Genomic DNA, 14,523 nt, shown 5'->3' with positions numbered 1-14,523 from the left:
ACACCTGCTTGATTTTGGTGTGGTCTTTTGGTCATGCTCCTAGGCAGAAGCAACTGCTCTCAGGGCTTGGATATATTTGCCTCTGTTTTCCACCCCAAAAAGGGCAGGTACCTGGCTCAGTCTGCTGTCCTCTAAGGTCTTCCTTCATGAGCATCTCTGGAACTTCTTAGTAAAAGTGAATTTCTCTTCTAAGGAATAAGAAAATTACCATACCCATACTTCGCTAGCACTGGTAATATGTACACCTGGTCAAAGTAAGAAAGCTCTCATGCATTTCCTTGTTCCCTTTAATGAATGCTGAGAGCCCTGTGGGCTTGGGTGAGATTCCTCCAAGGTTGGCAGTTTCTGCCACGCTTCCTCCTGGGTTATGTTCCTCTGCTGGGATTTCACCCTCCCTCTACCCCCGCATTCGTCCCCGGAGGCGAGATGAAAGATTGCTTTATCTTGCACGCTCTAGGGCTCCCAGAGGTTGTGAAAGCTTTCTGCCAGCTGATGTCTTGGTTGAACTCTGGCATGCCTCTTTGTCAGAGAGAGTCCCAGCTCAGCAGGCAGCTCTCCGGGTGTACCAGCCCCAGTTTTGTCCAGCCACGGGACTAACCGTTGCCTCTGCTGTGGGTGTCGGCTCACCATGGACGCTTAAAAAACAGAGCAGAAAGCATGTAAACTTACTTGCTGATTACACACACTAGGTTTGATGAGTGGTAGCAGGCAGAAACATGATTTAATGCAGCATAGTTTCCCTAAATGCATTACTGAGGTAAAATCTCCTTTTCCTTTTTTTATGAACTTGGTGCTAGGGAAAGTAACAGGAGATGAAAGGCTGGAGGAGCTCGCGCAGGCTGATAATTACTTTTTTACATCTTGTGAGGGATAATTTTAGTGTTAATTTGTTTTTCTATAAGTAATTTTGTATAAATACTATTCCTATGTGAACAGGACAAGTAGAAGCTGAATGTTCCTCTTGACATCAAATCCATGTGAGCAGGTAACACCTGCTCCTGTGGAAGGAAGGGAAAAGGAGCAGAGCTTCATGCCAGCATGTCTTCAAATGACAAAGCAAATCAAGAGACCTTTAAGAAGGTTTTAGTTGAATTTAGGTGTATTCTGAAGAGCATCTTGCTAACTTATCCTCACAGTTCTTTAGGCAAGTCCTATACGTGACTGGAGGAAAAAGAAGAGTTTGACTGGGAAACAAACAGCATGGTTTGGGGTTTTGCTCCAGGCTGCCAAGGCGAGTTTTGCCAGTTCAGGTTTTGGTTGGTTTCTGGAGCTAAAGCCGCTCTAGTTGCTGCCTGTACAGGTGGTGCCGGCTGCGGCCCTTGCTGGTGTGTGGCTGCACCATCCTGCAGAGCCCTGGGGATGTGGGTTTGTGTAAGTGCCCTCCCCAAAGCGATCCTCAGAGTGTTACGGATGAAGCTGGAATTCTCCCAGCCTGTGGCTGAAGTTGTGAAAACTAGATGAGCTTTGAGAATTTAAATAGATGCCATGTTTAAATACACATTGTAAAGCATTCAGAAGACATGCTTTTGGAGCAGAAAGGTCAAACCTGTGATGTTCTGATGGTGGTTGGATTGCACTTATGTACGCCATGATTCCCTCCCAGCTTCTTGGTTTTGTGTGCCCTTCTCCTGAACGGTGAGATACTAACATGTTCTTTAAAGGCCCTGAGACTTTGCTTCATTCTGTGTCTTTGTTAGGGTTGGTGATGTGATAGGTAATGCAAAGTGTATAACAATGTGTCTAGAAGAGGTGGTGTCTGCCCACACCTGCAATGTTTTGGGCCAAATGACTTTCTGTTTCTGAATGTCACATGAAGCAGGAACCACCACGTCACTGTCATTGCTTCATCCAGGTCTGTAGTACCAATGTGAAAGGAGAACAAGACTTTGTGTCCTCAGATGATGCGTGAAGGTGAACATCCTGATGGACCCTTTTAGGGTTGGTCCGTGTGAGCTTGTGACACAAAAGAAATCTGATTATTTATTTATTTAGTGGAAGTGTCTGGTTGTACTTTATTAATATAAATGGCCATTTTAAATACAACTTAAAATGTACAACTGTCACAAAATATAATGACATTCTTTAGGTCTGTCTTTGAATACCTGTCAGACATTGGTGCCAGTAGAAGTTATGTTTCTTGGGTTACTTTTAGTCCCTGAGGTGGGCAACAGTAGGATTTTTTTTTTTTTTTTCTCCTGGGCATCTTAAAGGTGCTGTTGACATCTGCCACCTGCTTTGAATCGCCTCAATCACCTTCCTCCTCCACTACTGACTGGGAAGAAAGACTAGTCATTCTAGTTGTTTTGGTGGTCACTCCGTTATTTCCTGGCATAACAGAAAATATGAATTAAAACTAAAAAATAACAATCATTAATTCAATGCCAGTGTGCAAAGGATCCTCACCATTTTGAACTCTCTCTGGATCCTTTTGAGGTCAGCAATATACGCCCTGCTTTGGCTATTGAAGCCCTTCCCTCATAGGAAGGGGAGAAACAGTTCTTGACTAGAGTGAGGTTACAGGTGGTGGTTGGCAGAGAAGACAGCGGGGCAACTTAATGAGAAGGGGATTCAGAAAGTAAGTTATTGCAAGTCTGCTGTATTGAGAAATGAATAAAAGGGGGAATAAAAGTGAAACATATCCCATAGGGTATGGTTTGTGAAGCAAAGAATGACAAGGCAAGAACTTGTGTGAAGATATCCATTGGAAGAGGTGGCACACAGGAAACCCAGTCTGTTGTTCTGTTTGGTGGTGATGCAAATTAAGTAGCCTCTAAGCTAATTAGTGTTCGTTCTGGCTGTTCATTCTTGCTTGTCTTGCAGTACTGAGAATTTGTACCATTTGACAGTAAGGAGGGAGAACAAATGGAGTGAAAAAGAATCTGTTTCATAGGATTTTTTTTTTTTTTAATTTTTTTTTGCGGGGGGGGGGGGAGGAGTTTGAAGAATCCCAGGATCACTGGCACAAATCGGAAGTAGGGGATCCAGACTACTGAAGTTAGTACTCAAACTGCAGAAATGGTCATGGAACCACAACCTTAAAGGCAGGTGCAAAATGCTTAGTAAAAGTTTGCACTGTCTTTGGTTTGCGCTTGTTGAATCATGTCTACTTGGATTTCATTTGGTTAGCACCTACCACTATGGAGTCCTGAACCATGGCGAGCCCTTCAAGTATTTTCCACAAAATTATTGTTTTTAAAGAAAACAAATTCAAAATTACACTTTCTGCTTCCCAAACCTGCAAGAAAAGTAATTCTTCCCTGATTTGCAATTTACCAGCAAAAATGAAAGAGGAATGTTTCCAGGGAACTAGAAAGCAATGGCATTTTCTTATAAATAAAGGGAACTTTAACTCATTTGTTTCCCTGTAGAATATGAAGGTCCTGTAGACCAGACTGTCTCTTTACTTGCATCTGTGCATTTCTAAAATAATTTTTATTATGCATAACATCCTTGGTAGTTTAAAGGGGAGAAATTGGCTCACTGGTAGAAACTAAATTTCTCTATAGACCTGCAGATTAGATATGTCACTGTTTACTTTTCTTTCACCATTAATAGGTGAGAAGTAAGAACAATTTACCAGTTTATTTAGCATATGCATCTCTGAACTAAGAGTAAAGTTTCCGTTGGAAAATGCTCATTTGTATGTGTCTACTTTAAAGTAGAATGGCCCCTTCTTTAAGGAATATAGCCATAATACAGCTGCCGAAGTACAGCCTGCACAGGTTATATTACATCCAGCTTGGACCAGGCTAAATGACACGTATAAATCAGTGCTTTCAGTGTAGTTTGAACTTTGTTTTCTGTGTAACTAACAAAGATTTCCTTGGGGGGAAAAAAAAAAAGCTTAGGGGCAGAAATACTTTTCTGACTTAAAGTACCATGCCATCTATTTCTGGTTTCTGTTGCTGGTGTCACTGCATTTTGGGGCAGTAAGTGGACCAGTGCAGAGTCTGGGTGTGTTTCCCCCCTCCCCAGTCTTTTCAAATAAAATGTCAAGAATTGGAGGGGAGGTACACAATGCTCTCCTGATAGTTTAAATGTCACCTTTCTGTTGGATGAAAGTCACTAGAGACTGCTTTCTCTTATGAATTGTAAGCAGAGCTAGCCCCTCCTGAGATGCTTTACTGAAGTGAGGCACAGCTGGGTGTAAGAATTGGAAGCTGCCTGACATTTAACACTATTGCAGCTCCGCTGCTTTTAGACATATCTGAGTCGTTCCTCATGCTGTGAAAATACACCATGCTGTTGTGTGTACTGAGAGTTCCTAAGTTCTTAATACACAGTGGTATTTTGAAACTTAAAGATTTCTTAAAACTTTGGGGTTTGACATTGTGATAAGCTTATGTTGAAGGACAAAGCTCTTCAAAATGTCTTTTTTCCAAAAAAAAAAAAAAAAACCAACCAAACAAGGAAAAGAATAAAACCAGTTATTTATAAAACCTGTTATTTTTACCCATGTTATAAGAGATTTTTTTTTTCTTTCCCGTTCCCTAGCACCTTCTCAGTGTGCATCAGCAGGTAGCCTAACAAGCTACCTCTAAAGCCATACTTACATCAATTTCTGATGCTAGTTCTCAAACAAAGATGGACTGTTTTGGTAAGACAAGGCTCCATTGAAGTTACTGCTAATAAGCAAACCAGCTCTGTTCACTTCAGTCCCATTCAAAACACAGGAAAAGGATCAATCTTTGCCAAACTTGAAATGCTGAAACTATTGCAGAGGATAAAAATGATTTACTTCCAGTGGGTGTAAAACATATTTTCAAAATAAACACTGAAACCACACTTGACTCTTACAACATATATTAATCATATTCTGCGTGGGCATGAAATATAGAAAGTGTTCAGCTTTGTATCCCTTCAGTTTATTAATGCAGGTTTCTTCTAACTAGCATTTAATTTAAGCAGTGCTTCTTAAGTACCAGCTTAGATGACAGATAGAATGTGCCTTCTCACTGTGAAGTGTTACTCCATTGTAGCTTACTTTACTCTTAGCAAAAGGGCTTGCCTTTTTTAGTATTTCCCTAATGCTTAACACCCGCTCCATGAAATCCTGCAGTAGTCGTATATGGGATAAATTTGACTATTTCGTTTTAAATTGTTGTACCTACAGAAGCTAATGCTAATCCTTGCAGTAGTGCAATAGCTTTTTGTATTTCTGTAGCAAACTGTTTTCTTAGCTTAGTGTTTTTGAGTGCTATAGTGCTGGATTTATCTTCTACTTTTTTAAGCACAGCTCCATGATGTACTGCATGATTCTTCTGAGAAGAGTCACTCTAATGATGTCATAGGCTCAAGTTCAGTTTTTGCATGCTGCTGCCAGTGATTTAGTGTCCTACAGGTATAAAATGTGGACATTCCCCAGCACGTAGTTTGTGGGTTTGGGGGCTTTTTTTTTTTTTAATACCTTTGAGTACATACTCCTCCTGTACTTGCACTGGTCCATGTACAAGCCACACTGAGCCTAGCCTTGTTTGTGTGTAGTAGAGCCCTTCTCACCTTTTAGAGCTGGAAATGAAATTCAGGGAAGTTCCCTCAGAAAAATGGGTGTATTGCTGGGGGAGCTGCCTCTCCTCTGCCCCGAGCTGAGGCTGCACAGGGCACCATGGCAGTGATCGGTCACTGAGGTCTTCTCTGCTGTGCTCTGGACAGGCTGCTGCTGTCCTCACCCTGCTTTTCTCTGTCTAATATACCCCTAACCTCTTTGCTCTGGTTGGGTTTAGCTACACTGCTGAGAAAGCAAAGGTAGTGCAATAGGGATTAACTGAAATCAGTATGAGCCTTGGGTGTTATACTGTTTTGTTGTGACTCTTCTAATCCTCTGCCTCCTGACTAAATTAATCATAATTCAGTTAGAGCCGGTATGTCTCCGTTGCTGAGGCAGCAGTGACAGGGTTGTGTTGGTTTGGGTTTTTTTCCTCCTTTCTCAGCTTAAATACTGCATTAATGGAATCTCTGACCTGCCTTCTGGTACCACTATGCAGCAATGAGATCTGCATCCAAATCTGATGTGTTCTTATCATATTTAGTGTGTTGTTTGGCAGATTCTCATAACGGAGCATGTTAAAGACAGCAGTCTAGGGAAATCAAACTTGCCAACCTTGAAGCAGTAATTCCTAGAAAGAGATGCTGGTTACACCATTGAACCCCTTTTTCTCTGCATGGAGACACCCGCTGAGGAAGGAATTGGGCTGGTGGTCAGCTCCACTTATACAGTCAACACTTATTCATTCAAGATTACTTGAGGCAGACACAAACATGCTCAAGCTAGGTCCTTGCAGGCTCTCAAGATCCAGCAGGGTTTATTAACTCAGGCTCAGTGCCAAGCAAACGCAACTCTGCTGCTCCCAGACCAAGTCGGATCTGCTGCTTTGGCATGGAGTCCGAGCTGTAAAAGCTTGCCAAGCGTGAAGGGTGCAGACCTCGGTCCAGTGCTGTTCTCAGACCCAGGAGCTCTGGAAATGCATTGCGGGTATCTGTCTGACCATATGGATCAGCTTGAGACCACTAGGGCTCATTAGATCAACAATGGTTTCAGCCCTCTTAAACTTGAACTTGCTAATGTGTGTGGTTTTGTTTTGGTTGTCTTTTCAGATTGTTGTTCTTTTTTTTTTAAGGGTTTTGGGGTGGGTTGTTTTTTTGGTTTTTTGGAGGTTGTTTTTAAACTCTAACTCAGAGTTCTGGGAAAACTTATTAGCTTGGTCAGCCCCAGGCTCAGCTAACCCTTTCTGCCTATGCAGTGTGGCATATAAAGAGCTTCTTGGAAGCAGACTGCAGAGGCACTGAGCTTGCTGAGCAGGAACCAGCTCAAGGCTAGCACTGAGTCAGAGCTGCTAGACTGATGATCCGAAATTGACTTAATTTCTCTGTGCTGTGATTCCCAGCATGTTTTGCGGTAAAACAGTATACAAATGTTTCCACTGCCTGCTTTCTCACAGCCTGTGTGAGCTGTGATAGCGGAGTGCTGACCATTACACACAAAGCATGGAGTGCTGGGTGGGTGCTGCTGGTTAGGACTCGTATTTTGCTTTTACGCAGTGCATAGATGTGGTACATACACTGAGACTATACATTTAATAACTGAAGTTGTCATAACGGTAATTAGCTTTTCTGTTTGGATTTGAAAATACTCTCTGGAAAAAATGCAGTGTGTTTGGACTAAGTCAAAATAAATTTAAGATGATATGTTTGATAGTCTGTGGATTGTTACAGTACTTGAAATTAAATTTCCTCACAAAGTTCCTAAATGCTTGCTTACCTTTTCCAAGAAAGAGGTCATACAGCTCTTCTGGGTTTTTTCATATGCAGGTGCAGCTGGGACAAGCGGATATAAAATGCCCAATCACAGAGTGCAGCGAACACCTGGATGAAACAACTGTCCTCTATAACCTGCCCCATGACGACATCATCAAGTATAAATATTTCCTGGAACTCAGCCGCATTGACTCCAGCACCAAGCCATGCCCTCAGTGCAAGCACTTTACAACCTTCCGGAGGAGAGGCCACATTCCTACCCCTGCCAAATTGGAGAACAAATACAAAGTGAGCATGCTTGCCTGGGCCGTGGGTTAGATGGCGCTGCAAAAGTAGGATGTGTGCATTAAATGAGCTTTCTCACGTCACTGGGGCTGTGTGCAAGCTGTGATTAGGAATATAGTACATCATTGAATAACTACTTAATTGATTTCTAACAGTTCAAACAGCTGAACTTCAGTCCTTATTTCTTTGGCAGGTGGCATAATTTTGTCCTGACACACAGAGTATTTTCTCTCTGACATGCAAACAATGTGGTCACGATCAGAAGAGACTGGGGAAGGGAAGTTTGTCATTATAACTGATAATTTTAGACACACAATTCCAGTAAAGATAAGTTCCAGTTAAAGATAAGCAAGGAATTCTGGGCATTTATGGTGTTACGCTGTTGGTTTGTTCCTTCCTTAGAACTAGAGTTTTTGTCTGTTGCATTTCTTGGTCTTGACTTCTTCAGTCCCTTACCAGAGGTTATACATTACTGTAGTCTCATCACTCACAATACAGAAAACTTCAGAAATAGGAAAAACCCCACTTTTGCAGCATGTCTTTTAGTAGAAGACTTGCTTATACTGTGATTTCCATCAAAGATGAAAAGCAAGAGATTAAGTTAGAAGCACCTTTGAGCTGCTGAAGGTCCATCTCAGTTCCGGAAGACGAAAGTTCTGTCTTTTGGAAGTGTAAAAGCACACATCATGCTCTGTGTTAGTTTTCCATCCGGCTACTAGATTTATTGTTGTTAATTTCATGATTGAGCTGGCCTTTCCTGGACAAACCAGTTCTCCTCAGTAGGAGTTTAGATGACTGTTTAGATAGCCCTAATTACACAGCATAAGATTCAGCCCAGTATGGAGATTAAAAGGTAGAAGGTTGTGTATCCAGTGGAGTTGAAACCCTGGTAAAGCAAACGGAGTTATGAGCCTCTTATGTATATCCGTGCAGTGCATGAATTACATGCCACAGTGTCTGTTGGACTCGACATTTTCAGATTTTTTGGCATCTTACACGGAGGTGGAGAAATTCGAAACTGCAGGTAAAATTCCTTCTGCCCACAGCCATTCTCCTTCACCCATCCGCTTAGTACTCCCTCGGGTGTAGACAGGATGTGCGGTCCAGGGTAGATTAGATGTTGTAATGCTTCTGCAGCAGCCTCTTAAGGTGCCAGAGGCTGTTACTGTCCCACTGATGTGGGTCACAGGTGGTGCAGCTGTTGTATCATGGGATGCAAGCTCTGAGAATGTTCCCCAAGGCACAAAATGGGTTGTTCTGCCCACCAGTGTTCTTTTATGAGTTAAAATGCTATAGTTAAAATGTTCCCACCACTTCCCTACAAATCATAATCAGAAGGAACGGGAGGCTGTGTGATGCATGAAATAGTGCAAGCCAGAAGCGGTGCCCTGGTCCTGTGGTGATGCATTATGTGTAGCTGTGACCTGCAGAGCTCAAGTCCCCTACTGGGAACAGACTCTGGCAAAATGTGTCCTTTGAGCTGTGGTCAGGTGTTGCCTGGAAGAATGTCTAGTTGATGCTGGTCAGAAATATAATTAGGAAAGTGCTAGCAAACAGCATGGACGATCATAGTCCAGGCCTTCAACCTACTCCCTGAATCTGTGTTGTTTTCTGGCATAGCTACAGTTTTAGTGACTGACTTTAAGCTTAGCACAAAGAGTTTTGATGGAGGGATAAGATTTAAAAGGGGGGGACTATATACACAATCTTATATATGTGATTAATTACATGCACACATAGCTGTGGACCATTATTATCTCAGTTTTCTGAGATTCTCTTGTGACTGTTTGTATGGTAACTTGTCTGCCTTAAATTATAGGCTCTTTGGAGGTACAGACTTATTTTCTTCCACATATAGGATAGGAGACATCTGACTGGAGACTAGGACACTTGCATATTCACATGCAAGCAATATAAACAGCAATTGCATCAGAGGAATTCTGCATCAGCACTGGAAGTGCTGCCTTCAGAAGAACTGAGTCATGCATGGGGAAAGTCTACGCACAACCTGCTAGTAGGATCACTGCACACAAGGGCTCTGTGCCAGTACCTCCACTCTCCTATACACTGCAACAGGAAGACACTGTAAAACCCAAGAGTACATTTGAACAGATATTTTTGAAATGTTATTAATGGCATTCCTAAAATTTGATACACTATTTAAAATTATAAATAAACTTAACATCTAAATTTAAAGAGGCAGCAAAGTTATTTAAATTAATTTTCCTTACTGTAGCTGTTTTATGTCAGCTAAACTGATCTAAGCCCAGCAGATCAGTTTGCTGCTGCTGTTTTTCATTTTTGAGATCAAAGTCTTGGTGTGCTAAGCCTAGAAAGTTAGCTGGTGCATGTATGCTGAGGGAGAAGGAGGGAAAGAAAAGGGAAACTTGCTATCCAAACATTTCTCCGCCCCTTAGTGCCACTTAGGACAGCACAGTGCATCAGTGTGACTATTTAGTTTCCTATATCAAATATTTGTACCACAAACGGGTCCAGCTTTAAGTAAGGAAATACCCCTGCTCTGTCTCTTATGACCTAAATTGGGAGTGTAAGACTTGGTTGTAGACAAGATCTTAATAAACCTTTTGTCAAAGCCGGTATGCCAAAGTGCAAAGGAAATGGGCAAAACTTGAAAATCGGTAGTTTAGTTTCTATGCATGGAAAAGATACAGGTTTCACAAGAGTATGTTGGCTTGTTCTGTGAGGGGTTGCAGTGGGGGGTGGCAGTGGAGTGTTTTTCCCCCCTAAGCCCTGGATTTCACCTGTTGTTTTAATGTTAGTTCTTTGACCTGCTGCCTGCCATGAAGAAGCAATTCTTGATTCTTGGACTCTTTCTGCCTTATCAACCTGTGAGGTTCATAGCAAAGTTTTCTTGTTCACTCCTGCTGAGAGATACGCATCACATCAAAGAAGGGCTTGAGTGCTTGGCTTTAGAAACATAAATGTTTTTTCAATGCAGTTGTTATATAAACTATCTTTTGTTTGAACTACTCAAGGGTTTCTGAAACTTGTTGCTCTAGAACTAGTAGGAATCTGTACCTGCAAAGATGCTGTGATAGAGTGGATCTGTGTAGTTCATACCTGTATTCCCCCCACTTTTTAGATCAGATTTTAACCTTGAGTAGCCAATATCTTCATGGCTACACTTTGATCTGCCTTGAGCCTGGACTGCTGCGGACATGATGATTTTGCCGTGCTCTCCCTCTTTGCTCTCAGCTTTTCATTCCTGCCAGCTTGCTTTTGCTCTTGTTGATGTTTTGGTGTCACACTGGGAGCTGGATCAAAGATCAACTCCAATGGGATATAAGACTTGTTTGTTTTGTTGCTTATTTTCAGCTGGTACAAGAGAGGGGATGGGTTGGTGATGAGGAGGAGGCAGCTGTTTTGGCAGGAGCCTGTATTTATTTTGGAATAAAGTGACTGGGTAGCTGTAGCTACAGATTGTAATTCATGTAAAACAGTTAGTTGCACAATTAATTCAGCCGTCCTATTATATAGCTAGTGTTCCACCAAGCAGCAGAAAATCCCACTAAGCTTTTTGCAGCTTGAGGCTGTCAGAATATTTTTAATGTGCAGTCAATTTTGCTGTCATCATGTCACATCGAGCAGTGTTTTGTGTTTCTCTTACCTACCAATTTTGAAAGGTCTTTTCCTGGAAGGTGAAGAAAATGATAGTTAGAATAGTTTGCTGTAAAGAGGCTAGCTAAGAAAATGGAAAATGTTAGCCTTGAAGGTCAGTGTTTCAGAAAGCTGAGAACCAAAACGGTTAGTATGAGAAGTTGTGTAATCTTTTCTATTTCAAGGGAGACTGACCTCCAGATGGCATAGAAGTTTGTGTATATATCCATCCTCTCAATTCTGATCGACTGAAATGGAAATTGTAAAATAAATGGAAAAAGTTTGTGTGAGGAAAAACATATTTGAAAAAACACTAGATTAATGGTTTGGGGTTTTTTCAGATACAGTTTGTCTGCTTTGCTGGACTATAATATATTTTGCTGCTTTAAATTATATGTAGGTAGCGTTTCGATGTCCTCATTATGGTGATTTCATGCACTAAAATCGAAGCATAAAGCAAATCATACTTGACCTTTCTTTCTTTCAGAAAAGCAGAGAAAGAATAGAATAAGAATTCTGTAATTAACTGCTGTAATTGCCCTGCTTTGTTCTTATTTCTTAAGCACACTGGTGTCACACTGCATCCAAGTTTGAATCGGTTTAGGGTTTTGTTTTGCAGCACTAGTTGCAAGAAAAATAAGGTTCATAAAGAAACTAATTTTCTTTGCCTGTTTAATGTATGTTCAGACAGTGTTGAACAACAGAGAAGTCAAGTGGCCCATTCAAAATGTAAAAACTATTTACCAGTTCAGTTTTGTGGAAGGTGCTTTCAGGGGTGGTAGGTGGAAACTAGGAACTTCAAACCTAGTAACAAAGTAGACAGTTCCCACTTGTTTACTTCAGTTAGGGCCATTCATGGTAACAAATGTTATTCTGAGTTCCTGTGGTTACAGCCTCATCCTGTATTTCAGTACTTTCTAAGTAATGTGTTTGGAAACATCTAAAGTCAGTGTGTGTGCGAGTGTGTAAGATTAAATATATGTCCTGGTGGCTGCTATATTTCTTGCAATTATATACGTGCTATAATGGAAAGATAGCCTGCAATGAATTTGTGTCAGTTTTTCACCAAAAGAAACCCCAGAACCAAACCTACAAAATATATGTTTTAAATTATGTTGGCGTTTTGTTTAAGAAAGAAGTTTTAACTTGCAGCTTCCTAGATCTGTTGGTTTGGGTTTGTATTTTTTAATATTTGTGTTCCATCTCAAACATCTCAATGCTGCAACTGATAAAAGCTTATAGGTTGCAGAACGCTTACTTGTGGCTACAAGCTTCATCTTTGGCCAAGGCGTAAGCAATACTGAGTAATACAGTGCAATACCTGCTATAATCTGTCTTCCCAGCAGTAGGTCACTGTGTCATGCATTACTGAAAAACCAAATACAAAGCTTGGGGCAGGGGGGGAAGAGGCGGGGGAAAAAAAAAATCTGGAGATATTGGGGAGGATAGTCACTAGTAATCTAATCTGTTTTGTGTATATTAGTTTCTAAAGGATTGTGGCAATGTACATCAGTGCTCTGTGTTAGCATATGTATTGCTACTAACCAACCTATTGTTTAGGTTCTTTAGAGAGGGAACTTTCCTCTTTCCTATTAACCTGTTTTTAATAGGAAAATTCATCTGGGAAGCAGAGATGCAGGGTAGCATATTTCCTGTGGTTTAGCATCTGGGCCAGTAGATCAAGACATCAGAGAAAGGGCACCGGTTATATTTTGTATTGCTTTTGTATTCTACTTTAACTTGGCCTTAGACATTACTGTGTTTTCATGCAAAAAGTAATAATAGTTGTAACCCACACATTGCAACTTTAATGTGTTATTTCCTTACAAACAAGCTTCATTTGTTGTTCTTTCCTGGTTTTGTGCTGCCTACCTGTGTCTTCAGTAATTTACTTGATTGACAGGAAGCATGTGATAAATGCAGTTTTCTTCTGTGTGAGCTATCTTACCATATGCCTTATCAAAAATGTCACTTTGTAGCTGTAGAAAGCAGTAAGTCATACTTGCACTGGATACAGGATATCAGGATTTCATCCATTTTAATATTACGCTCTCTTTGAGTATGCTTGATATGAAAGAAATGTATGTATTCTAACACTTAAATTCAAGTATGATTTTTTTTTTTTTTAACAAGGATAATGACTAGTAGATGGTAACTGACTAAAATATTAATGTGTTGTAATAAGAAGAAAATCTGTCAACTTCTTGATGCTGCTTCCCTTCTTTGCCCTTTAGCCCTATGCCCAGGCAAGGGATCCTGGAGGGGGACATGCTGTCTTATGGGTACTTAGAAAAATAATTCTCTTGACCATTAATTCCCATTGTTGCATTTGCTGATCTGTAGTTGTGGATTGGCATAAAGAGGTAAGCTGAAGTGATGCATTGAGCACCACATCAGAGTCTACCAATAAAGCAATAAAGGTATAATACTTGGCTAAACAGTGCTGTACAGAGGTACATCACTTTATGCACATGAAGCTATGGCTGTTACACACTGCTGCAGTGTAAAAAAAAAAAAAAAAAAAAAAAAAAAAAAAAAAAAAAAAAACCACCACACAACCGAAAAAAAAATCCACAACACTTTGCTCTCTACATATGAAGTTAAAGACAATCACTGAAAAATGCGTCAGCTAGGGTCGTAAAAATGCTCAGCTTGAGCCATTGCATCAATTAGGTTTTTAATGTGAAACATTAAAGGCAAAAAAACCAAATGTTATCTCTGTGTATAGAATTTGGGGAATAGCAGACGGCTTCATTTCTCAGTCATGCATCAGAGATCAGATCAGCTTTGTATTAGCGTGCTGGTAGTGACGGATGTAGGAATTGCACATATAAATAATAACTTTGGCTGTCCCCCAGCAAAATACTTAAGGGAGATCAGAATGCCTACTTTGGACTCACAGTGGAGCCGAGGCAGCGCACCACCAATCGACGTGTCTGAGCAGAGGGCACGGTAACTGGTGGGAGTGAGGACTTTGGAAATACATTTTGGGGACTTCACATGTGACTACACCCTAGGATGTAGTTTCCTGAACAGCATTCCCACACCACGCATGGCCAGCACAGACATGTCTGTGGTTTGGTGGTGAACCAGGTCTGGATGCAGATACCCCAAAAAGTTTTGGGTTTTTTTTTGGCTGGTTGAATTCCTCAGTCCTGTCCATCAGCTGGTACAAAGCCAGGCCAGTGCCAAGCATGGGCTACAACTGGAGCTGGTGGACAGGGCTTGGCAGTCACTCGAGACGTGTGCCTTCCCCTCTTTCAGGCTGAAACATTTTGCTGCCAAACACAGCAGAAGTGAAGATGTTGCTGGAGCATAGATGTGCCTGTGTTTAATGTGGCTTCTAGTTCTTTGCTTTCCTTAGTC

The 14,523-nt window shown here is 41.1% G+C and overlaps 1 protein-coding gene across 1 annotated transcript in view; it reads left to right on the top strand.

The window, feature by feature from the left end:
* The window catches only part of RNF217 (ring finger protein 217), a gene marked incomplete at its 5' end in the record, with an annotated part of 59,106 nt that overhangs the window by 25,968 nt on the left and 18,615 nt on the right, over positions 1–14,523 (top strand). The window contains one exon of the mRNA XM_082481637.1: positions 7,309–7,542. Coding sequence (XP_082337763.1) covers positions 7,309–7,542 — 234 coding nt within the window. The remainder of the gene's footprint in view (positions 1–7,308; positions 7,543–14,523) is intronic.

This window comes from Vanellus vanellus, assembly GCF_965231255.1.
Source record: "Vanellus vanellus genome assembly, chromosome: 3".
Taxonomy (NCBI): Eukaryota; Metazoa; Chordata; class Aves; order Charadriiformes; family Charadriidae; genus Vanellus; species Vanellus vanellus.
Note: the sequence above shows the minus strand (reverse complement) of the source record. Positions and strands in the feature narration are given on the sequence as shown.